This window comes from Callionymus lyra, chromosome 10 (genome assembly GCF_982586985.1).
Source record: "Callionymus lyra chromosome 10, fCalLyr1.hap1.1, whole genome shotgun sequence".
In the NCBI taxonomy this organism is placed as follows: domain Eukaryota; kingdom Metazoa; phylum Chordata; class Actinopteri; order Syngnathiformes; family Callionymidae; genus Callionymus; species Callionymus lyra.
In genome coordinates this window covers 11,323,139-11,347,207 of record NC_141827.1, presented here as the reverse complement: position 1 = coordinate 11,347,207, position 24,069 = coordinate 11,323,139, and the positions used below count along the sequence as shown (strand labels likewise).

At 38.9% G+C, this 24,069-nt stretch overlaps 2 protein-coding genes across 2 annotated transcripts; one reads left to right on the top strand and one right to left on the bottom strand.

The window, feature by feature from the left end:
• The first annotated feature begins 178 nt into the window (after positions 1-178).
• rad54l2 (RAD54 like 2) lies at positions 179-17,519 on the top strand. The gene is made up of 22 exons (XM_087800542.1): positions 179-373; positions 1,617-1,848; positions 3,386-3,677; positions 3,754-3,890; positions 5,410-5,553; positions 5,623-5,855; positions 5,929-6,111; positions 6,191-6,324; positions 6,396-6,592; positions 8,574-8,916; positions 9,330-9,507; positions 10,488-10,697; positions 10,764-10,882; positions 10,949-11,067; positions 11,190-11,289; positions 12,127-12,332; positions 12,425-12,600; positions 12,667-12,863; positions 13,598-13,782; positions 14,384-14,473; positions 14,536-14,628; positions 15,724-17,519. Exons 2-22 carry the CDS (start codon positions 1,668-1,670, stop codon positions 16,671-16,673), a joined length of 4,467 nt encoding a protein of 1,488 aa, XP_087656668.1. The 5' UTR covers positions 179-373; positions 1,617-1,667; the 3' UTR covers positions 16,674-17,519.
• Positions 17,520-17,648: 129 nt separating this feature from the next.
• cyb561d2 (cytochrome b561 family, member D2) lies at positions 17,649-23,186 on the bottom strand. Its single transcript, XM_087800547.1, has 3 exons — positions 22,879-23,186; positions 22,774-22,811; positions 17,649-20,651 (listed from the first exon to the last, which is right to left on the bottom strand). The coding sequence occupies exons 1-3, from the start codon at positions 23,009-23,011 to the stop codon at positions 20,148-20,150; spliced, it is 675 nt and encodes a 224-aa protein (XP_087656673.1). The 5' UTR covers positions 23,012-23,186; the 3' UTR covers positions 17,649-20,147.
• Positions 23,187-24,069: the final 883 nt, after the last annotated feature.

Below are 24,069 nucleotides of genomic sequence, written 5' to 3'. Positions count from 1 at the left end.
ACAATATTTATTTGAATTTTGGATTGCGCTTGTATTTATATCAAAACATTTAAACTGGGATTAAGGGAGCCGTTTCATTATTTAATCTTACTTAATACAACACAACATGAAAAGAACATTCAATCCATTATTTAGAATCGCTTTGGTTGCAAATGTAGAGTTTATTTGTCGTTTTCGTTTCCTTTTTTGTCCCCCGGAACAACAGCGGTTGATTACACCTGGGGGAAGGCATTTGTTGTGACACTGGAAAAGAAATAGGAATTAGCTACCTTTATCTGTTCATCTGTACATTTAATCCAATAAATTATTGATCCGAGGTTGTGTGCATTTGGCAGAGACTTCCATCAAGCATTGCAGCTTTAACTAAAATCAGGTAAGTCCAAGAATTGCGTTCATGTTGCTGCATCCGTTTGCTCAGAGGGTTAGCATCGGTGTTATGCAGGCTAACATTAGCTCTGTAAGCTGCCCATTGTGATAATCGTTTCCATACGCATGTATTTACTAATAAAAACAGCTACTTTGTTTAAATAAACTCGCCTTATGTTGGGTTGAATGCCCTTGTGTATAATGTGATTATAATTCCTAAAATCCTCGAGCGTTATCGCGTTAGAAATACCGCTTATTGTCGTTCTATTCGTGTGTCTATGTAGTGTTTATTTTACCAAAAGCTACATAACAATTGCCAAAGCTTATGACCAGCACTTTCACTTATGATGTAGAGTTTACCCTCGATTCACATCCCTTTTCGTTCACTTGAAGGTTCAAATCTGAAATACATCCATTTAATGCAGAAACTGTTTTTAATCAATACATATAACGTTATATTAGTGTATGTATCCCTATTGTTTATTACAACACATAGCACGTGTAAAAAACACACCCTTTCTCATTATCTATCTATTTACCCAATTATTTTTAATAGGTGTCGAATTTCGTCTTAAGAGTTAGAGTTAATAGAGATAATCCTGATTCCCTAATTCCTACAAGATCTTTTTAGTAACCAAGTAACTCGCTTCCCTGGTTCGATCCTACTCAGGGATGGATCTAATGTGTGTGTTTGTTTGTTTACTTTACAGCGAATTCAATGTATTATAGAAATGGTTTTAATCCCTTACTTTATTTTTGGGTTCATTGTAAGTGTGTAAGTAAGTCATTTTTATTTGTATAGCACTTTTCCAGACCAGGGTCACAAAGTGCTTAAACAATCAAAACAATATTCAATAAAGTATATACTTTAAAGGTCAAGATGAAACTGATAACACAACAGTGAGTTCCAGAAAATCAAGGAAAAGCCTGAACAAATAACAACGTCTTAAGATGTTTCTTAAAGGAGTCCGTAGATCCATCAAGCTCATGATGAGATTGTAAGATTGATTGAATTTAGAAATGTAGTTTTTCATAGTGACACTGTTAAAATTGTAAATATAATCTTTAAATATTTGCATCAAACACAACTTTTGATCCTTAGGTATCATTTAAATATATGTTTTGAAAGATTATATTTAATCTGATTGATGTCATTTGGTTTGACCCTAAACTCAAATAAAATAATGTTACAATTTTTGACCCTACATAATGTCAGTTAAGTAAATGTCGCCTGTGATGTGTTTTTTTAGGGCTCCTGATGAAGGCACGTAGGTAATTGGGGGACCACCCAGCAAGACATTATGTCTGAGGAGGGTAATTCCGACAGTGAACTGGAGCCCAGTCTGGACGGCGAAGAGGAATATTCGGAAAATGAAAATGAAAATGAAGACGATGGTGACGATGGTGACGATGGTGACGACGTGGAGGAAGAGGAGGAGGAGGAGGAGGAGGAAGAGGAGGAGGAGGATGACAATGACAATGGTAAGTGGGCTTTACTTTTTTCTCTCCAGAGGTGATCACCAGCTGTCAGGCTTGACACTAAATATTGCTTTGTTTTTTTGTTTTTCCACTTGAAATCAGTCAAATATTATCATCCTGGTGTAAAACCTTTTTAATTATACAACATTTTTTTATTTCTTTAATGGCGGAGCACTTTAAAAAATATATAAAACTCTAAAAATATCTTAATGAAGTATGTGTAACAACCAGGCCATGCTGACAATGATTGGTTCACATCAGAGTGGGCTGGTTTCCTTGTGAAGATGACGGTGTGTTTCGTTTTTAGCGTACACCCCTTGTAAAAAGAGTTAAAACAATTAAGATCAGTTGAACCAAATAAAACGGTGGTTGTATAACATGAACATTCAGAGAGTGTATAAGCCCAGCAGCAGGTGGACAGACTGGGATCATTGAAAGAATACCTTACACATTTCAAAAATGTGTTGCTCCAGGAAAAATATGTCTCTCCTGCATTGGCATTGGAGAGATGTGGCTCGCAGCCACACTCTGCAGGTCTTGTATAAAAAGAGTGGATTAGGAACACGGTTTAACTTTTGGCAGCTGACTCTTGCAATGTTGTGGTGAATAGGTCCTAGTGACAAATCTCTGGTCTGAGTCACATAAAGGCACGTTGCACTGTTTGTGGGAGACCAGTTATTTTACTGTTGTTGGATTTCCATCCTGCGTCCACCCACCCCTTTCACCCAAAATTCAAATTTCACTCATTTTCTACTCGCCCTCATGTCGACGAAGTGTTGGGATAATTTGTTCCCTTTTAGAGTTATAGAGAAAAATGTATGTTCATTTTAATGTAGCGACTGGAGCTCATTTGTCTTCATGTTTATCCAAAGAGACACTTAGAAACATCCGAACACTTGGCACACTGCTCGTCTGTAACGTCCCTCTTGTATTTAAGCCTCAACGTTAGAAATTGTTCCAAAATAAATTAAACAAATTTATATGTTATGCTTATATATTTAGGGGGAGATCCTGGGCTATAGGTGTGAATCTTGCGATGTGTTTTCTTCCAAGTGTGTCTTTTTGGACGAACATGAAGACGAAGACAACTGAGCTCCAGTCGCTACATTAAAATGAACATACTTTTTTGTCTATAACTCTGAAAATAATCCCAACCCTTAGTCTACATGAGGATGAGTAGAACATGAATGAAATTTGAATTTTGGCAAGTGTGTGATCATCTCTTTTTGTTTCCAACAATACTGCCAAACAGAAAACAAAGTATTATTAAGCTTCACTAAAGCAGCTGATATGTTTTTATCACTTCGATCATAACAGAAAATGTGGTTATTTCTAAAACATAAACATACAATAATGATATAAACAAGGCATCAAAAGAGTTTAATTATCTTGAATGGAGCCTTTCGTTTGTTGTCAAAGAGGGAAATGTATTTTTCAGGGTTTTCCATTGAATGTTGATTTGTTCTTGCTTCATGTTATATTGCAACGTAATTGAGATTTATTAACTTGTCTTAAGAAATGTCGGCGTCTCTCTTCCTAGAACGACCTGCAAGTGCCCACAGTACCACCGAGGTGGCTCAGGAGAACCGGGACTCGACCTCAGCCGCCTCGGGAGAGCCACCTTCTGAGCCTTCATCTCAGCCCTCGTCCCAGCCGCCCTCCAGACCCGCCTCACGCTCGCCGAAGCTGCCGGCCAACGACGAGAAGTCGAGCAAGAGTAAAAAATCTTCCAGCAAGGCAAAGAAACAAAGAGCCTCAAAGTCCAACAAATCATCCAAATCATCAAAACGATCGAAGATCCCCAAGCCGACACATCTGAGGAAAAATATCAGGTTAGTTCCTGTTCACCTTTTTTTTGGGGGTGTTTCCATCTCCTCCCTCTAAGCGGTCTTTCACGTGTTTCTACAGAAAGCTCCTGAAAGATGATCAGCTGGAGGCCGGCACCAAGGCAGCTCAACAAGAAGAGATGGAGAGGCTGAAACGCCTGGAGCAGCAGAGGAAAGACTTTCCCACACAAGTCCCGACTGTCCCGGAAGCACAACTAGGTCAACCATTACTCACTTTCACTGATCCTCTGGTTAGAGTGGGTTATTATGGAAGAACATCCGTGTCATCAGGATATTCAATGGTTGAATTTAACATTGAAAAAAACTTTACATTTCAAATAACATTTGAATTTAAAAATTAGATTATTTTCAAAATGAAGGAATTTATTTTTACATGTAGTTTATCTGTGAAAGGTGCTTTACAAATAATAATAACTTACTTATATTTCAATTGCAATAATTCCAAAAATATATATATAATATTTTTCTAAATTCAGTTATTTATTTTTTTTGTTCAAATTTCATAACCTTTAAATTCAACGTCATTTGGTGGCACTATTAAACCAACCTATAGAATTTGAACACATTGAGTACATTTATTTTTAAGAATTAATACATCAAACTCTGTGGGTAAAAATTAAATCCATTCATTTAAGAAATATTCTTATTAGGTAGAACTTTATTGATCCCTCAGGAGGTCTTTTTTTCCAATTAGCCACAGCAATACAGCAATTTTTCATTAAAAAAAAAAAAGGGGACAAGAACAAAGAGAAATAAAGAGAAAGAACAAGATGATACAATCTAAATTTAAAGATAAAGATAAAGAACATAGCTCAAAGAAAAATAACAAAGGCAAAGGATACCAAGACTAACATAGAACAAAGACTAACACTGATGACAGTGTTCAGAGGATGGCTGTCATCATCCATGATGGACAGTAGTTTGTCCAGAGATCTCCTCTCAGCAACTGTCACCAGTGAGTCCAGCTTCAACCACAGAACCAGCCCTCCTGATCAACCTGTTGACACTCCTCTTGGACACATTTCCACCCCAACACACCACAGCATAGAACAGGACACTGGCCACCACAAACTGGTAGAACATGCAGAGGAGCTTCCTGCAGATGTTAAATGATCGAAGCCTCCTCAGAAAGTACAGTCTACTCTGAACTTTCTTATACACATGGTTTGTGTTGCAGGACCAGTTTACTGTCCAGCCACACACCGAGGTACTTATAGTTGTCATCTATCTCCACCTCTTGCTTCTGATGGACACTGGACGTGGCTTTGTCCTGGACCTCCTGAAGTTCAAGACCAGCTCATTGGTCTTTGAGGTGTTCAGCTGCAAGTGGTTCCTCTCACTCCAGTCCACAGTCACGTATCAGACTCCTGTACTCGTCTTCGCTGTTGTCCCTGATGCATCCAACAATGGCAGTGTCGTCAGCATACTTCTGGACGAGACTCAGCTCTGAGTTGTAGCAGAAGTCTGAAGTGTAGATGGTGAAGAGGAGAGGGGCCAGTACTGTCCCCTGAGGTGCTCCTGTACTGCACACCACAGTGTCAGACGTGATGTCCTTCAGCCTGACATACTATACATACATATGATCTATTTTTAATTCAATTTATTATTTTCTAAAATAGTCAAAGTTAATTTCAACCATTCAATATTACGATGGTCCTGATATACTTCCTAATTCTTGACCTGGTAACATTTAAATCACGCTTCTTTTTTTCAACAGTGGCCAGCGCTTCAATTTTGGGAGAAGTGTCTCACCTCGTCCCAGCTCTCCTGGGTAAGCAGGACGTGATCTGCCTGGACAGCAGCGGCGATGAAGGCGAAGACATGCTGGACCCAAAGCTGCCGGAGCTGGCTATCAGAGACGGTAAAACAACTGCAGCTCTTTAAAAATAAGAAAAAAACAAATGTTGATTATTGCTTCGTGATCCCACAGATGTGATCGAGCTCAGCTCCGGAGACGAAGACGCTCTGCAGATCAGCAGCGAGTCGGCGGACGAGGACGGAGACGGCAGCGGCGGAGGCGACGAGAGCAGCGGCGCACACATCAACGATGCTCTGAATCTGCCGGACGCCCTGGGTCGGGTCCTGGTGAACATCAATCATCCCGTCGAGGAAACGGATGTTTTTCTCGCTCCACAGTTGGCCCGAGCGGTCAAACCTCACCAGGTGTGAATACAAACACTTTAAAAAAAAAAAGATCAATATTTTAACATCCATTTGTCTTTTTTAAAAACCTCAGGTCGGCGGGATCAGGTTCCTCTACGATAATCTGATCGAGTCTCTGGAGAGATACAAGAGCAGCAACGGCTTCGGCTGCATCCTGGCTCACAGCATGGGACTGGGGAAGACGCTCCAGGTGATTTCCTTCATCGACATCCTGCTGAGGAACACCGAGGCTCACACCGTTCTGGCTATAGTTCCCGTAAGTAAGACGTCACTCCCGTGCAAGGGTTTGTCCTCGGCGCGATCTCTCCGAGTCACTCACTGTGATGTCATCACAGGTCAACACTCTTCAGAACTGGCTGTCGGAGTTCAACCTCTGGCTCCCTCAGCACGAATCCCTGCCCCCCGACACCGACCCCAACTTCCTCGCCGGGCGCATTTTCAAAGTCCACATCCTGAACGATGAGCACAAGTACGTACCGGAGTTTGACGAAGAACCGCCTGTTCCTGAGTGTTTTCTGAAACCACCCATTTGTCCCGCAGGACTACCATGGCGAGGGCCAAGGTGGTCGAAGAATGGTCCAGAGACGGAGGCGTGTTGCTCATGGGCTACGAGATGTACCGCCTGCTGTCCATGAAGAAGAGTTTCGTGATGGGCAAGAAGAGGAAATCGAAGAAACCCGTGGGGCCGATTATCATCGACCTGGACGAGGAGGATCGACAGCAGGAGCTCATGAAAGGTTCGACAACTTGTTCAGTAACTGAACGTATGGAAGTAGATCCGTGCCATCAGAATATAGAATGTTTTTGTTTTTTTTATTGTCTAAGCGCTTTGTGACCCTGGTCTTGAAAAGCGGTCTACAAATACTAATTACTTACTTACTTACATACTTGAATACAACAATTTAATATAAAATATTCTATGTTGAAAGGTTGAATTTGTTTTTAATTAAATTATACATTTCTTTTTACATTTTTCAAATCAATGCATTTTGTTTTATGCAAACTTTGATTTTCTTATTTCAGTTGGTACACTGTTGTCACTAGTATACCGATGTATTTATATTGAATTAGAAAGGCTAAAAATATTGAATGTAGAACATCTCTTTTTGGGAAAAATGTTGGAAAAATTATTGGAAAAACAATATCCAACCCTGTGTGTAAAATAGATTCTAATTGTTTTATTCAATTATTTAAATATATCAATTATTCTATTCAATTATCCAAAACATTTCAATAGAAATAAAATAATGTTAGCATAATATTGACAACAGTTTACCAAAAATAACGGAAATTACAATATAAAATACTTACATTTTTCAAATGAATGGATTTTGTTTTACACATAGTTTGAAGTAAAAAAAAATAATAATTCAACCTTTGAATTTTGAAACTTTTATATTCCATTGTTCAAAAATATAATTCCATAGTTTAAAAAAAAACTAGTTTTGATAAAAAAGTTCAAAGTTTCAAGATTAAAAATGTAAAATTCAATGTTCTGATGATACTGATATTTATATTTACTTGTAAAACTAATCACTGAAGGGACCAACCTCTTCAACAACAGTCGCCTATAATTGTTGATATCCATAATCTCTGCTTCTTATCTTATCTTAAACACTGTCGTCTTTATAGGTCAATATATCAACATGAACATTCATATGCTTTCATTTGAACCACTATAGGATAAGCCATATGACTTTTGGGGCCAGATGTAGCCCCCAGGACACGACACAGACCTGACTATGACATCCAGCTCTACTGCTCTTTTGACCCAACTGAGCCCCAAAGGCTGAACAGCTTAGTCAATTGTTTGCTAGAAATCAAACAATGGCTGAGTGAAAACACTCTACAGCTAAATGTTGACAAAACTGAAACACTGGTGATAAGGTTCCAGGGTTGAGTCAGTACTTGGGTGACTTAGGTCAGTCTGTCAAACTGAGCCTGAGAAACCCGGGTGTTGTATTTGATAAAGACATGTCTCTTGTTCAACACTGCAGAAAACTGACCAGAAACTGTTTCCTTCAACTGAGAAAAATCTCCAAACTTAGGAAAATGTTGTCGGAACATGATCTGGAGCTTTTAATCCATGCGTTTGTTTCTTCTCGTCTGGACTATTGTAACAGTTTGTTTTCATGTCTTAACAAGAAGGATCTGTCTCGCCTGCAGTTGATTCAGAACTCTGCAGCGAGAATTCTAACCTGCTCAAGTAGAAGAACTCACATTTCTCCGATCCTTAAAACTCTTCACTGGCTTCCAGTTTCTTTCAGGATCAACTTTAAAATTCTGGTTCTTACTTTCAGATCTATTCATGGTCAAACTCCTCCTTACATCAGTGATCTGATCCAGCCTTACACCACAGCTCGGGTTCTGAGGTCTGTGGATCAGAATCTACTTATGGTTCCTGAACACGCTTCAGGACCAGAGGAGAGAAATCTTTTCAGGCTGTTGCTCCTAAGCTTTGGAGCAATCTTCCTCTCTCTTTGCGCTTGATGGAGTCTACTGACTCCTTTAAGAAACATCTTAAGACGTTTCTATTTGTTCAGGCTTTTCCTTGATTTTCTGGAACTCCTGTGTTGTTCTCAGTATTATCTTGATCTTTAAAGTATATACTTTTTTGAGTATTGTTTTGATTGTTAAAGCGCTTTGTGACACTGGTCTGGAAAAGCGCTATATAAATAAATATTACTTACTTACTTACATTCTTGTGTCCACCTTCAGGTATTGAAAAAGCCATCGCACGTCCAGGTCCAGACGTGGTGATCTGTGACGAGGGCCACCGCATCAAGAACTACCACGCCAGCACCTCGCAGGCCCTGAAGAACATCCGCTCCCGGCGCCGGGTGGTTCTGACGGGCTACCCCCTGCAGAACAACCTCATCGAGTACTGGTGCATGGTGGACTTTGTCCGGCCGGACTTCCTGGGCACGAGGCAGGAGTTCAGCAACATGTTCGAGAGACCCATCCTGAACGGACAGTGCATGGACAGCACGCCGCAGGACGTCCGCCTCATGAGATATCGAAGCCACGTGCTGCACAGTCTGCTGGAGGGTTTCGTCCAGAGGTACGGAGACGTTGATGCCCTTTTTGCAACCTGATGTATAAAGATTTTGATTTAATCGAAAAATATATTTTCATTAACAAAAAAGTTACTTCAATCAAATACAATTTTGCGCTTCAATCCAAAAAATATTTTGAATTAAAAAAAGTTGCTTCCATCCAAAAATGTCTATTATTTTCATTATAATATCAAACGTGAAAAAATAAATCATTTAAATATTGAATAATCAAGAAACAAATCTACCAACATAATAATGTGTTTATATATATATATATATTTGGTGTAATAAGTGTTTTTTATTCCACTGCTTTGTGTTACAGACAAATGTTTGAAACCAACATTTACTTAATTTATTTCAGTGTTTTCTTGCTAAACTGCATATAAATAAGTTGCCTAATGCTTTTTATTTTCTCCAGACGTGGTCATGATGTTCTGCAGGATCAACTCCCCACGAAGGAAGAGCATGTGATCTTGGTGCGACTCTCTCCGGTTCAGAGAGCGCTGTACACGGAGTTCATGAAACGCTTTCGCGAGGCAGGAAACAACGGCTGGCTGGGCCTCAACCCGCTCAAGGCCTTCTGTGTTTGTTGCAAGGTGAGTTTATCGGTATCTGCGGCACCTCAGATGAACGATGAATCAGACGACATCAGGGGTCTCGTTTGCAGCCCATGACATGATGCTCTGTGGCCAAACGTTTTATGAGTGCAGGTAGAGAATAGGATTTTTTGTTAGATGGTTAAGGAATTAAAATCTTCACATCAAATGTTATAATTTATGTAACTTTGATTCTATAGTTAAATGGAACAGAAAATCAAAAAAATCAGCAAGAATTGCCCTCTGCCCCTCCCTCGGTCAGTTCAGTTTTGAAATGTGTTGCAATTTTATTCAGATTCACAGGATTGTTTTGTCAATCAAAGTACACTGATAAAACTGTCATTTAATTTTTTATGGTAAGTTCAATAATTGTATTTGTTCAGTTTGTGAGATATAATTAAAATTACATCTTAATAAATTGTACTACATTCAACTATACTAACCTTATACAGTTATTAGCAAAAACTACAATAATACATTTAGTTAAAGCCAAATTTTTCAAACTTTTTCATTTAATATGAATGTTTGTGGCACTGTGTAATGTATAAATAAAGATATGTTTAAGATAAGATAAGATAAGGAATGGTGATTATCAACGACAACAATTATACAGAGTTTAACAGTAATGTTAAAAGTAAAGGTTGAAGGGATTATTTTGGAAGTAATTGTATTTGATAGTTATGATTGACTGAGTCTCAAAGAATAAAAACCCAAACATCTGACATGTACCTTCTTTAAAAGGTAGTTTAGTAATAAATCAAATGTACATTATGTTCGGCTTGTCACTGCTAAAAGGTTTTGGCGCTTCTGATTTAAATGTATATTTATTGAAATTAAATAAAACGCATGATGCAGCAGCACAGATACGGCCGTCAAACCTGTTTTACCAAAAATATTGTGGGAGTTTGATGTATTGTCGCAGACTTGTCTCTGTGTGTGTTAAACGTCCCTTTAATCCTTGATTGTTCCCGTCGCTTCAGATCTGGAACCATCCGGACGTCCTGTACGAAGCGTTGCAGAAAGAGAACCAAGCCAACGAGCAGGACCTGGACCTGGACGACATCACAGCAGGGGGGAACCGCTGCTCCGCCGGCATGAAAGCTAAAGGTGGCGACTCCAGCAAAGCCAACAGTTTGCCGCCCGCCAATGTCTCTCAAGACCGAGCCAATCAAATGATCACTTATGAATGGGTACGCCGGTCAACTGATTTTTATAAAATGTTTGATTAAATCAAAATATTCATTTCTAAATCACAGGCGAAGGACATCATGTCAAACTACCACATCGGCATCCTGGAAAACTCAGCCAAGATGCTGCTTCTCTTTTATTTGATCGAGGAGAGTGTGAGGAGACGAGACAAGATCTTGGTCTTCAGGTGAGCAGTCCTTTTTAAAATGCATGTTTCCAGAGCAAATCTTTATTTCTTATCCGTCTCCTCCAGCCAAAGTCTGTCCACGCTGTCAGTCATCGAAGAGTTCCTGGCGAAGAGACCCATACCAACGAGAGGCGACGCCTTTGACTCGCCGAACCAGAACTGGGTTCGCAACCTTAATTACTACCGTAAGTCATTCCGAGCATTCATGGAATTTAGCTGATGAACCCGTCACTGGAACAGTCGTCCGTTCATACGAGGTGACAGGAAGTTCGTTGGGTCTGACTTGAACTTGTGATTGTGTTCGCAGGACTTGATGGAAGCACGTCGGCCTCAGAGAGAGAACGACTGATCAATCAGTTCAATGATCCAGAGAACACGTCGGCCTGGGTGTTCCTGCTTTCTACCAGGTGACTTGATGTTCTTTTATGGTCTCATCATGAAGTGATAGTAGATTTGCATCATACATTCAATGCATCAAAATGTTTTCATTATTTTAGTTGTGCAGAATGTTTTTTTTTGTTTCGTAATGTTAATTTTATCTGCTCAGTATTTTCAACCTGGTTTATGAGAAATTTGATTTCATACTCTCAAAATGTTTTTTAGATAAAAAAGAAAAATAAGGTTAAAGTTAAATAGTAAAGATGTTTTCCTCTTTTATGTTGTAGGTTGCCTTATTACAACTATTACTATTTTAAACTAGTTTCATATCTGCTTAACAGTTGCTTAAACTGTTTTCCTCTTTAATCTGTAGATAATGTTTCAATTTAATATTTCGTTTTTTTGTGTACATTTTGCTTTTACCGTGAAATCGAATGAACTCGTAACAAGATGGTGATAGATGTGCCCATAATAGTCGTTATTAAAAATGTCAAGTCTGTCCTTGTGCGACAATGTAGTGTTAATTTCATGTTCCATGACAAATTAACGTTAATCATTTATCATTTATTTGGTTAAAAAAAAGACCTGAGCAAAGAGAATGTGAATTTTTCTCATATCTACAAAAAATATATATAGTTTTTTTGTTTAATGTTAGGTTTATAAATGTTTTATTGGAATACTTTTGTTCAGTCTATGTTTTTAATGCTTTTTCCTTTTGTTTTTTCATTACATTTTGTAGCATTACTTCTCTTTCGGCTTCACAAGCGTCACATAAAGTGGCTCCTGAGGAAATGTAATTACCCGCTCTGGGTCTTGCCTACCATGTGAGAATGACCTCCGACCTTCTTTCCTTCTGTTTCTTACAGGGCGGGCTGTCTCGGCGTAAATCTGATCGGCGCGAACCGCGTCGTGGTGTTCGACGCCTCCTGGAATCCGTGCCACGATGCCCAAGCCGTGTGTCGCGTTTACCGCTACGGCCAGAAGAAGCCGTGCTACATCTACCGGCTGGTGTGCGACTACACGCTGGAGAAGAAGATCTACGACCGTCAGGTGTCCAAGCAGAGCATGTCCGGTGAGACTCTTCAAGTTCCATTCACCCACATTCGAAGCACGTTTAAAAATTGCTCGATTAAACTTTGTACAATCATTGTTGTGTGTTTGCAGACCGAGTGGTTGACGACCTGAACCCGGCGCTGAACTTTACACGTAAAGAAGTGGAGTCGCTGTTGCACTTTGTGGAAGAGGAACCTAACGCAGCCAAAATCAATCCAGAGACGATGGTAGACTTTGAGTCGGTGATTCACCAGGCGTGTGAGCTGTACCCCCATCTCCTCACCAAGGTATACTCGCAACCATCACCTCTGTTTTCAGACAAATGTATTCAATTATTTTTTGTTTCCCAACAGCGACCTTTCCAGCACGAGTCTCTGCTGGTGGACCGCAAGGAGTCGAAGCTGACCAAAGCTGAGAAGAGAGCTGCTAAGAAGAGCTACGAGGACGAGAAGCGAGCCTCGGTGCCGTACTCACGACCTTCATACGCCTCTTATTACCCCACCCGAGATCAGATGCTGTCCAACTTACAAGCTTTTAACCAACAAGGCTGGTAGGTGTCGTCACTCCTCTACTATTTAACCTTGAACATCTTCTCTGTGGCTTAATACAGTACAATAAAGTGTTTTTTTTATTTGACACACTTATTTCAAGGTGTGTCATGTCCAAGGTTTTTAACTAAATATTTCAATAAGAAGAATAAGAAGTTTGTGTAGTTTAAGTGTAATAGGCAACATTTAAGATTTTCTTGATATAAATTGATTAGGGCCTGATATTGACAAGAATATGGGCGACATTATGCGTATCACGATACAGGTTCAATGATACGATATATTGTGATATATTGCGATACTGTAGTAACAAGGATATATTTGTAGTATTGTCGAGTACTTGGCTCTGGTGTTGCAGAATTTACAGACCACATGACTCTTGTCGAAGTCGTAAGTGCGTTAATTTGTTTTGTAACCAAAATATGTCCAAACATCAGCTATAAAAGCTGCTGGAGTCACTGTATCCTCTCGACCTCAGTACTTTTTTGTTTTATATATACAGTGCTGTTGAGTGTATTGATATTTTCTAACATCCATACTATTGATTATGTAAACTGTAGTGAAAAGGTTTTTATTTTTTGTTATCCCTTGTTTTGCCTTTGGGTCAAGGTGACCCGAAAACAAATGTGTTTGACGTATCCCTTGTGTGGTCTCTGGGTCAACAACACAAGGGTTACATTTATTCTCAAATCTCTGTCTTGTTGTGAGAAACTCTTCACGAGTCATTCTTCAACAGGCGTCCACTGGCGCGACCGGACGAGAAGCCAGTAGCAAGCGTGCGACCGATCCAGTCGACACCGATTCCCATGCTGCCTCGCCAGGCCCTCATGGGGATGGGCGGCTCCAGCACCACCGGAAGTCTGCCGGTCAACTTCCTGCAGAAAGCCGGGGTTCACGTCCAGAGGATCGTCACCACGTCTGGTAGCTTTTCTTTTCTGTCATTTACAATTTAAGATAATGAGGATTTTAATAGCTAGACTCAATATTAGATTATATTTGAGGAACTATAGAAGTATTTCAGCGGCATCACAATATTTGATGATTGAATAAAACGTTTTAAATGTTGAAACTTTTAATTTAAATGTTGTTGCTTTTAAGCAATGATTTGTTTTTGATATAGTTGGAATTTCTATATTAAAAGGTTAATATAGATTTATTTTTTTTTATTTAATTATAAGAAGAAAAAAATGGTTGATTACTTTGTTTAGACATAGTATGATATTCTAATTCCAGCAATTTATAATACATGTTCTACTACTATAAAACAGCACTATTATAGTTTTACATACATTTTATATAATGTATAAATTCGTCTTCTTTTTTTAAAAAAAAATAAAGCTTAAAAATGCATGAAAAAATTACTTTATAACAAATTCTAATATGAAATGTCCAAATAAATAAAAGAAAACCTGCCATGGTTTTTGAAATGTCCATATTAAAAAATAAAAGTGAAGCATTTTCTACTTTTCATAATGATTGAAAAGCCTCTTTAAGTGACTTTGTTGGGATTTTTTTTTGAAAGATATTGTGATCCCCGGAGCCAACAGCTCAACAGATGTTCAGGCCCGGATCAGTGCGGGCGAGAGCATCCACGTCATCCGAGGATCAAAAGGTTCATAATTCACTCCATGAGTATTTCTGGGACACTTTGTTGACCGAGCGTCTCCACCACAGGAACCTACATCCGGACCACGGACGGAAGAATCTTTGCAATTCGATCCGGGAAGCTCGGCAGACCGGCTGCAGGGGGCGCCATTGCTGCAAGAGGTAGTGTGTGTGTGTGTGAAACCATATTCAAATCTGACTCATACTTCCTGTAAATATAAGTTAAATTTTGCCCCTTTCTTAAATCAATCTCCCCTCATCATCATCCACATCTCCGTCTTAAACTTTTAATGTGAAAATGCTATTGTTTTATTACACTGTTATTACAGCCTTTCATACAGTACAGATTGAAGTGAATAAAGTTAAAGTGAGTCCAAATATGATTTTATTTTGGTTCCAAGACTAGTTTCAGAACTCTTCTTTTCCAAAAGGTGCGAGTGAAAAACACAGTAAGAACCCTCAAATAAATATTATTTTTTACGTGTTCCAAAAGTCACAGTAGAATTGAGTTACTCTCAAATATTGGGAATGTAACTCATTGTAATACTATTTAACATTAAATATCTTCACTGTGGCTTAATAGAGTACAATAAAGTGTTTTTTGGGGGGAGTTTAAACGTTTTTTCATAGCGTCATGTCCAACTAAATATTTAGGTGTAATAGGTGACATTTAAGATAGAATTTTCTTGATATAAATTGATTAGGGCCTAATACTGACAAGAATATGGGCGACATGATGCGTATCACGATACAGGTTCAATGATACGATATATTGTGATATATTGCGATACTGTAGTAACAAGGATATATTTTGTAGTATTGTCAAGTACTTGACTCTGGTGTTGCAGAATTAACAGACCACGTGACTCGTGACGAAGTCGTAACTGATTTCATTTGTTATGAAACCAAAATATTTCCAAACATCAACTTTAAAAGCGACTGGAGTCGATGTATCCTCTCGTCCTCAGTACCTTTTTGTTTTTGTTTTATTTATACAGTGCCGTTGAGTGTATTGATATTTTCTCACACCCCTACTATTGATTATGTAAACTGTAGTGAAAAGGTTTTTATTTTTTGTTATCCCTTGTTTTGCCTTTGGGTCAAGGTGACCCGGTGACCCGAAAACAAATGTGTTTGACGTATCCCTTGTGTGGTCTCTGGGTCAACAACAAAAGGGTTACATTTACACAGTAGTATCTAATGTTTCTTAAGCAACTTTTCCCTCAAAGCATTGATTCAAACACTTCGCCCCCACAGACGCCCACGGCTCCATGATCCACCCGCTCAGCAACGGCTGCACGTCTCCCGGAGATCAACGGCAGGACTCGCCGAACGGGAACCAGCAGTCGCCGTCGCCGCTGAGCCCGGAGCTCCTGCGCGAGATCAGCCGCTACACCGCCTCCACCAGCGACGCCGCCTTAGGCTCCTCCTCCTCCTCGTCGCACCTGTCCGAGCCGTTGTCCGCGGGCAACGGGGGGACCTCCCAGAGCGCACCCATGTCCGACCTCCGAAGACAGCTGACGGAGGACGTCCTGACCCCGGCCCTGGAGATGTCCAGCAAGCGCAAGCGTTCTGAACTCCTGGACTCGAGAGGCAAACGCTCGTCGGCGTCCCGTTTCCCCGGGATGTCCGCCGGGTCCGGTCGGCTGGGTTTCCCACCGGCGGGCATGAACTCCTCGTCCATGTTGGGGAACATGGCGCACATGAGTCAGCTGCTCATGATGGGCGCGGGAGTCGGGGACTCCTTCCTTCAGACGCCGGGACAGACGCTGGCCGACCTGCAGACCATGCTGCCCTCGTCGGGCTCGGACCTCCTCAGACAGTCCACCCCCGGGAACGGACACCTCCCCGCCCCGTCCTCGACCTCCGCGTTCTCCAGCTCCACGTCCATCCCGATGTCCTCCGCCGCCTCCTCCTCCTCCTCCATGAGCTCCCTGCCTCAGTACTTGATGTCCCCCAACATGACGTCCATGTTGTCGTCCGGCTTCCCCCTCGACTACACCCAGTCCCTCCTCCCCGAGCCCAGGATGTATGGCGGATACCCTCCCTCCAACCCCGGCGCCCCGACGTCCAGCTTCCTGTCTCATTTTAACAATCCCACCTCCAGCCTGCTGGGGGCGGCGCTGACCCAACCGGACACTCTTCTGGGTGCAGAGAACGGCGGCAGTAGCTCCGACGACGACGTCATAGAAGTGACGGGACAGTAGAGACTCTTGAGAGCGGATCGTCTACGTTATGTTTAGGTAAAAAAAACTCAAAAGTCTATTTAAGTAGGATCTTCGTCATATCCATCCAGGAGCACATTTATGACATTAAAACAAAACATTTCCGACCTAAATCTGAGGCTTTTTTGCTGCTCGAAGGTTGTGGTTTATTTGTTACATTCATACATTTAAAACTGATGCTACAATTTTACAACGATTTAATAAAACATAATAAAATATTATTGACGCGTCTCGATGACGCTTATTATGGTTATTGAGGATAAGTGGATGTTGTCACTTGGATTTGTTTTGTTTCATGTCTAAGAATAACTTTTGCATTTCATTCAGTCTCTTAAATCGTTTTGGGTCAAGAGCCAGTTCAGGTGGTCCGACTAATTGTGTGCAAATAAAAACATATCAAAAATATATAAATATGTTAAATTTAAAAGTGCATTTGGTGCAAAACTTCCAACTATTCTTTATTGGAATTCAAATTCTGCAAGTTGCTTTTAAATAATTAAGAAAACTTTGGATTTTCTTTTTTATTTGTTCAGCAGTTGCTAGACCTGTTTACACTTTAAAGCTTTTACAAGAATGAATACGTCATTTATACTTCAACAAAGTGCTTTTAAATGTAATTTTAATCGTCTTTTTATCACCTAACTCCCGTTCAAATTGACGGATCAAAACGTTGCTTTCAGGAACCAAAAGTTATTTTTGGATTTGTGCTCCTGGATCCACTTTCTGTCTGTAAATCCATGGCTGGAGTCGATGCAAACCTTTTCATCGACATCGACGCCGGTATCTTTTGACACCTTTTTTTTTAAGTCGGTAGCGTTCGATGGCGACCGTGGCCCCGCCCCCTTTCTGTTCCAACACACTACATGTGTAACTGTCAATAGTGTAAATAGTGGTCACTCTCATTGTTGATATTGCAAGTCAATACTGTGCCGTGTGTAGGACGTAGGGCGACGGTTTATTATAGTGATATTATCATGAGGAAAATTGTGTATCAACCATTTTGATTTGTGAAAGAAAATGGGGAAAGAAAAAAAAAAACGATGAATGTACTTTTGTGTCGGCTTTTTACCAACACAGGTTTTATTCTGTGAGCTTTTTTCGTTTCATTTTTAGCCTTAAAAAAAAAACACAAAGTGGCGAGACTCAACAACGTTGCTATGAAAACCCTCCAGTGACAGAAGCTGGTGTCGAGGCCTTCCGAGCTCACTGTTCCAGGCCCGGGTCTTGGGTCTAGTCTTGTCTGTCCGATAACGGTACTTTTCAAGATGTCGGACGACTTGTCGGTCGTAGACTCGCGTCATCGCTGACGAGTTTGAGGAGTCCTGTAAAAATTTCATTAGTGTATTTTTTAAAACATTTTGTTTTATGTTTTTGTATTTCTCTTTTTTTATATATATACCTGGTTATCCATGTCATAGCAAACGTCAGAAATATATTTATTTATAATGAAAATATTTCTCTTTTGTCGTTTTTTTTTTTTATCCCTTTTGTCCACATGGAACGTTGACCCAGATGCCCGAGAGGGAAAATGACTTGTTCTATCAATGTTATTTTACCAATAAAACACTCTTATGTTACACTTTGAATCATTCATGAAAAAGTCTTTATCCATAAAAGCAGCCATTTTACAAATCTTTCAAAAAAGATCTTAAATTCTCAACATGGTCCCCAGAGGTTGAAAAACAGATTACCAATCGGAAAATACATGTCTAGACATTTAGTTTCAAATGGTGGCGGGTTAACGAGGCTTCGTGAAACTGTTTCTTTATTGGGAATGACCACTAGATGGCACTATTTTCTTCAAAGATCATTGACTCTGATCAACTATATCAATGAAAAGTGGGGCCTCATGTACAAAGAAGTTTGGATTTTCTTCTAAACGCGGTCGTACACTCAAATCCAAAAAATAGTGCACGTACAAAAAGATTCAGACGTATCGTATATCTTTGTGTACACACGAATACAAACACTGCCCTTTTGTAAATTCCAATCAACGTAGAATGAATCGAGTACTGTTTGTCCCTTTGCACGCCCTCATTTACATATTCAAATCATATTTAAATGAACCACGTCACCATGTCAGAAAAAAAAGTAAATTAAAACATGAATTTAAATTGGATTAAGAGTTTATATTCGTTCATTTTAAAATTTCTGACATGGATCACATACTTAAATTTAAAGTAGTTCGAGCTCCGGTGTAAATGTTTATACTTTACATACAGGGTTACTAACGTGAATACTTTATTTACAGAGACGACCAGGGGCTTAATTAAAACATCTTAAAATGGAGTTTAACAAAAATAAAACTGTATAATCAGTTACTAAAATGGCTGATGTTGTTTCACGAGAACATCTGTGACTCTCGTAGAAAAATACTTGTCTTAATAAATAAACATCATATATTAATATTAATGAATAAAAGTATATAGTCTTAATAAATGAGAGTGTGCGTGTGTGTGTGTGTGTGTTTTTATGCGTTCGACCCCTTAGTACATGAGGCCCCTGGTATCATTTTTACACTTGACGCCATCTAGTGGTCTTTCAAAATGAAGACACTGTATCATGATACAGAGTCTTCACTAGACGGATGTTTCATGAAGCCTCATCAACACATCACTAGCATCAAATATAGAAATAGAAATAGTTGACAATAAATGAACAGTATTAAACAGTAGTCAAGTTTTAAGAAACAAGTCCTGAGTATTTCTTAGTAAAGGCCAAACATTAAGGCTTTTCTTAGGTTCATAAAATACTGGAGTTATCAATATTACACACATGCGAGAAGTACTTAAAGTGTTACTTGAGCAAAAGTTAAAAACTCTTATAGTCACAACAATTTTTTCATTAAACGTGTTGAACACACAAACACTTCATTTTCAAGAAAACAAAAAACTGCTTTTACACAAATATTTAACAGATAAATTAACTCATTGAATTGCAGACAAACTGTTGACTAAATACACTGAAGTTGGAAACATTTAAATCAGATTAATTTCACTTTGGATTTAAATAATGAACTGTATGAGTTTTAATGATCCTGTTTCCTGTTTGAAGGAAGTGCCTGTTCCCGGATTTTCAGAATAGAAGTTCTTATTTCCTGACACACGTTTGTTTTAAAAGTTTAGAAGCGACATCATGGACCGGTGACGACTATATATGCCTTTGTGGGGGAATTAAAAATATACTCAAGTTTACTATTCTTTCTTATAAACTGTTGCGTAACACTTCTGACAAGAAGAATAAAAAAAAAAGTTTGTATATCTTTGGATTGTTGCTGTATTTGTTGAACTATAACATAAATAATTGACGTATTTCCAGATGTAAATATCAGAGGAACTACATGGCCGAGAGAAATTAAACTTGATTATTTATTCAAAAATGTTTTAAAGGAAAAATGGAAAAAGACTGCATCATAGAAACTCTCAAAACTATGGTTTTCTGGACTTGTCGCTCGGATCAGGACTTGAAGCGTTTCCTGGCCACGTAGGCCCGGGTCACCTGATCCATAACGGCGAGGGCGCTGAGGGCGGGGCACAGAGCCGCCAGGTACCAGACGGCGCCGCTGACCGAGGCGGAGAACCAGGCGGAGCAGAGGCCCAGCAGCAGGGTGACGCTGCCCAGCAGGTAGAAGACCAGTCCCGAGGCGGCGTGGTAGCGCTTGAGTCGGGCCAGCGACCAGCCTTTAGCCAGCGAGGTGTAGATCAGGGGCAGAGCGCCCAGAGACTGGACCAGAACCCCCAGCACCGTGAGCAGACCCAGGCGTCCGTGCCCGGAGGTGAAGTGAGGTTTACCCGACAGGTGTTTGTTGTAGTAAATGGCCAGCAGGCCGGCGACGGCGCAGCAGACGCACACCAGCTGCAGCAGCCAGTGGACCCGACCTTTGGTCTTGTGCGAGGCGGACTGGAGGAGGGATCCTCGAGGGGAGAAGAGCAGCACGGCCTCCGTCATGAAGAAGGAAAACTGGAGATCAAATGGAAACAAGCATGAATGAAACATGAAACACAATGAAACATGTATGGACTGTTAGATTAAAAATTATTATTATACACTATACGTATACGCCATACTTAAATTAATGCTAAAGGATCATCAAAATATAAAGTATAAATTACTAGCTTCATCTAAGAGCTTAAACGTTTGAATACACATTCACAGTCAACATTTCCCTCAGACTTATTTACACTGTTTTCAAGACAAGCTTGGAACAGAATTAGAAACATGACACCGGTTATTTAAAAAAAACGTCGGTTTGTCTGCCTTTTCACACCTTGGGTCGTGGATCAAAGAACGAAGTGGAACACATCCAGGAGGGGGGGGGGGGCTGGAAGACGGGAGCCCCCACCCGAGAACATTTGAATCTTAGATTGCAAGAGGGCATGTTAGGAAGTTTGCTCTGCGGGTGATCGAGACACAGGCAACTTGAAATAACCATTTGCCCCGGAAAAGATGACCCCCAGGGCGGGAAATTTTCATTAAATATCGCGATGTTTCCACAGCTCAAGACCGTTTCTCCCAGGGCTATTGAACTGTAGTGTTGCCGGAAGAAAGTGTGTCCGATGGATCGTAAAGCTTGTATTTTGTTTGACTTGAAGCGGTGAATAAAAGACCCGTGACACACTGCATCGACCATTTCTCTCCACAAAGTGAAGAATAAGACCCGGAAGTGACGGCGTGTTGGAGCGACCGGAACGGACTCCAGTTTTGACCGTTTTAGGACGTAAACAAGAATATTGAACGCTTGAATTTAAAACTTTGAATTTTCCTTTTTAATAATTTAATTTTATAATTCTTATGTCGCAAGGTTGAAGGAACAATTGAATAATTGAATTAAAAAATATATATACAGTATATTTTCATTTTTTTAACTTAAATAAAAAATCTCAAACTTAAAGTATAGAAAGTGTTTGCCATCAGGGATTATAATGGTTTTCAGACGTGACATTTTTTTTTGCATTAAACGTGTTGAGTACTGAAATACTTCATGAAATTTTAAAAAAAAGAAGGTTTTACTCAAATATATAACACAGTATTTTTATTGGAGGCAAACTGTCGACTAAATACACTTGAATTAAAAAAAAGAAATAATAATAATAATATAAATACAAAGATTTATTTCACTAAGACAAGGAATTAAATAAGAAACTAGTCGTTTTTTGTGAGTTTAAATGACAAGTTTCAAATTGCAAAACTGGTGTATTTTAAAAAATGAATTATTTTTGTTAGACAGAAATATACTTATTTCAATCATTAAAATAATACATTTTCTAAATTGACAATATTCATTTATAGTCTTTCACATCCAATATATAAACGTTAGTATAACAGTGCCACCAGATAATATTGAATATAAATATACACAAATCAAAATATATAGAATTTAGAAAACGTATTTTTGATTTATTGGAATAAGAAAATAAAACTCTATGTGTAGTAACTAATTTATTCTTTTTTTTTTTATTGTTTTTTTTATTATATTGTAAAAAAAAAAAAATAATAATAATAATTAAATGATAATACATTTTATACAAATAAATTAATCTTCAATTATTTAATAAAAACTACTTATGTCAATATTATAACATAAATGATTATTATTTAATTATTCAAGATAAACAAATCTAACCTTTCTGTGGAAGTAGATTTGTTTCTTTATTATTTAATAACAATAAACTAAAAAAATAATTAATTAATTTTTAATTTGAAAATAGTTTCAAAGCATGTTTTTAAATTATTTTTAATTGATACAAAGTTTTGAAAAAAAGTTGAGGGCAATTTTTTACTGAAGCCACTTTTTTCATTGAATAAAAAAATAAACAAATCGACTTCCATATATTTCAGTTTAGAAAATATTAAATTAAATTATTCGAACTCATTTAATTCCTTGTTTTCAAATATATATAAATATTCTGATGGAGGTGATATCCGTCCCTGTATTTTGTTTAAAAAAACTCGTTTATAAAACAAATACCTCGTGACTGTGGTACTGAACAGTTCTATAGAATAGTTCTAAACGTAACGCTGTCAGGTAACCATGGTAACAAAAGCAGTGACGTCACAAGGTAGTCTAGTGTTACAGACTCACCGCGAGGGTCATGAGCAGCGGGTGCCACGAGAACCAGCCTGCAGGACAGAAGCTGTTAGGACCGGTACCGACGTGTTTGGGTTCAGACGCGGAAGCGGAACTCACTTGTCCCGGGTCTGGACAGCACCGCGATGAAGACCGTGAACGCAACACACACAACGTGCGCGATGATCGGAGACGCGTGTCGTGTTACCGCGTAGAACCGAGGTTCTGGTTCCGACTCGCTGCTCTGAGACATCTCTCGGTTCCGTCCAGAAAAAAAAAGGAGAAGAAAAAACTTTTGAACACGTTTCACGATCCAGTAGAAAAGTTATAATGATTTATGTTTTTATACTAAAATAAAAAATACTTTTAAAATTGGTGCCACATTACAGCTGGTTCTGAGCATCTCATCACTGGACCTTCGGAACCTTTGGTCCACTTTTGAGAGCTGGTATGATGTCACTTCCGCTTATTGTCTTTTCAGAATAATGGTACAGCCTTTCACAATAAACCTGCTTTCCTTCCGTAAATACGTTCATAAATAAAATTAATTAATACAAACACGATGAATGATTGTTTAACAACGTATATGAATCTTGCAATGATAATGTATAACATTATATATACTCGGATGTTCCACTTAAATTATGGTTGTTTGTTTAAAGATTAGCATGAGACTGAAGCTATAACTTAGATAAAAACAATATTTATGCATGGTGAAAAATGTAAGTTGTAATCTATTAATCCATTCATTGCGAACCTTTATTTTGAAGTCTTAACATCCGAAGGTTGTCGCGGTTTTGTTTCGTCATCATAGGATCCCTAACTTTGAGTCAACTTTAGAATTTTTTTTTTTTTTTTAATTTTTTATGTAGAAGCACATTTGAAAATTAAACAATACATCATTTTGAATCCATTTAATATCAAGGTAGAATTACAGTACGTTTTACACTTCATCAAATAAACAACAAAGAAAAGACAATAAATAAACTTTCGAGGACAAATGTGCATAAATTTACCTTTTAAATTATATTTTAAAAAAAAAATAGCTTTAATTGGGGAAAAACGTTTGTGCGGAGTCACTGGTCAGCTGGTACTGACCATTGTTACCCAATTACCCTGTAATAAGCTTGTGACCGTCCACACAACCGAGCAAATAATCCCTGAAGAGACAAAATAGTATGGAAGCGTAGGTCTCCTCGTATGTCTTGAGAGCAGAGAAGAGACTGTTTTGTGTGTTTCAACACAACAATAAGATCATTTAAACTCTTTTATGGACAATGAAAAAACCCCAAAACATCAGATCATCAAAGT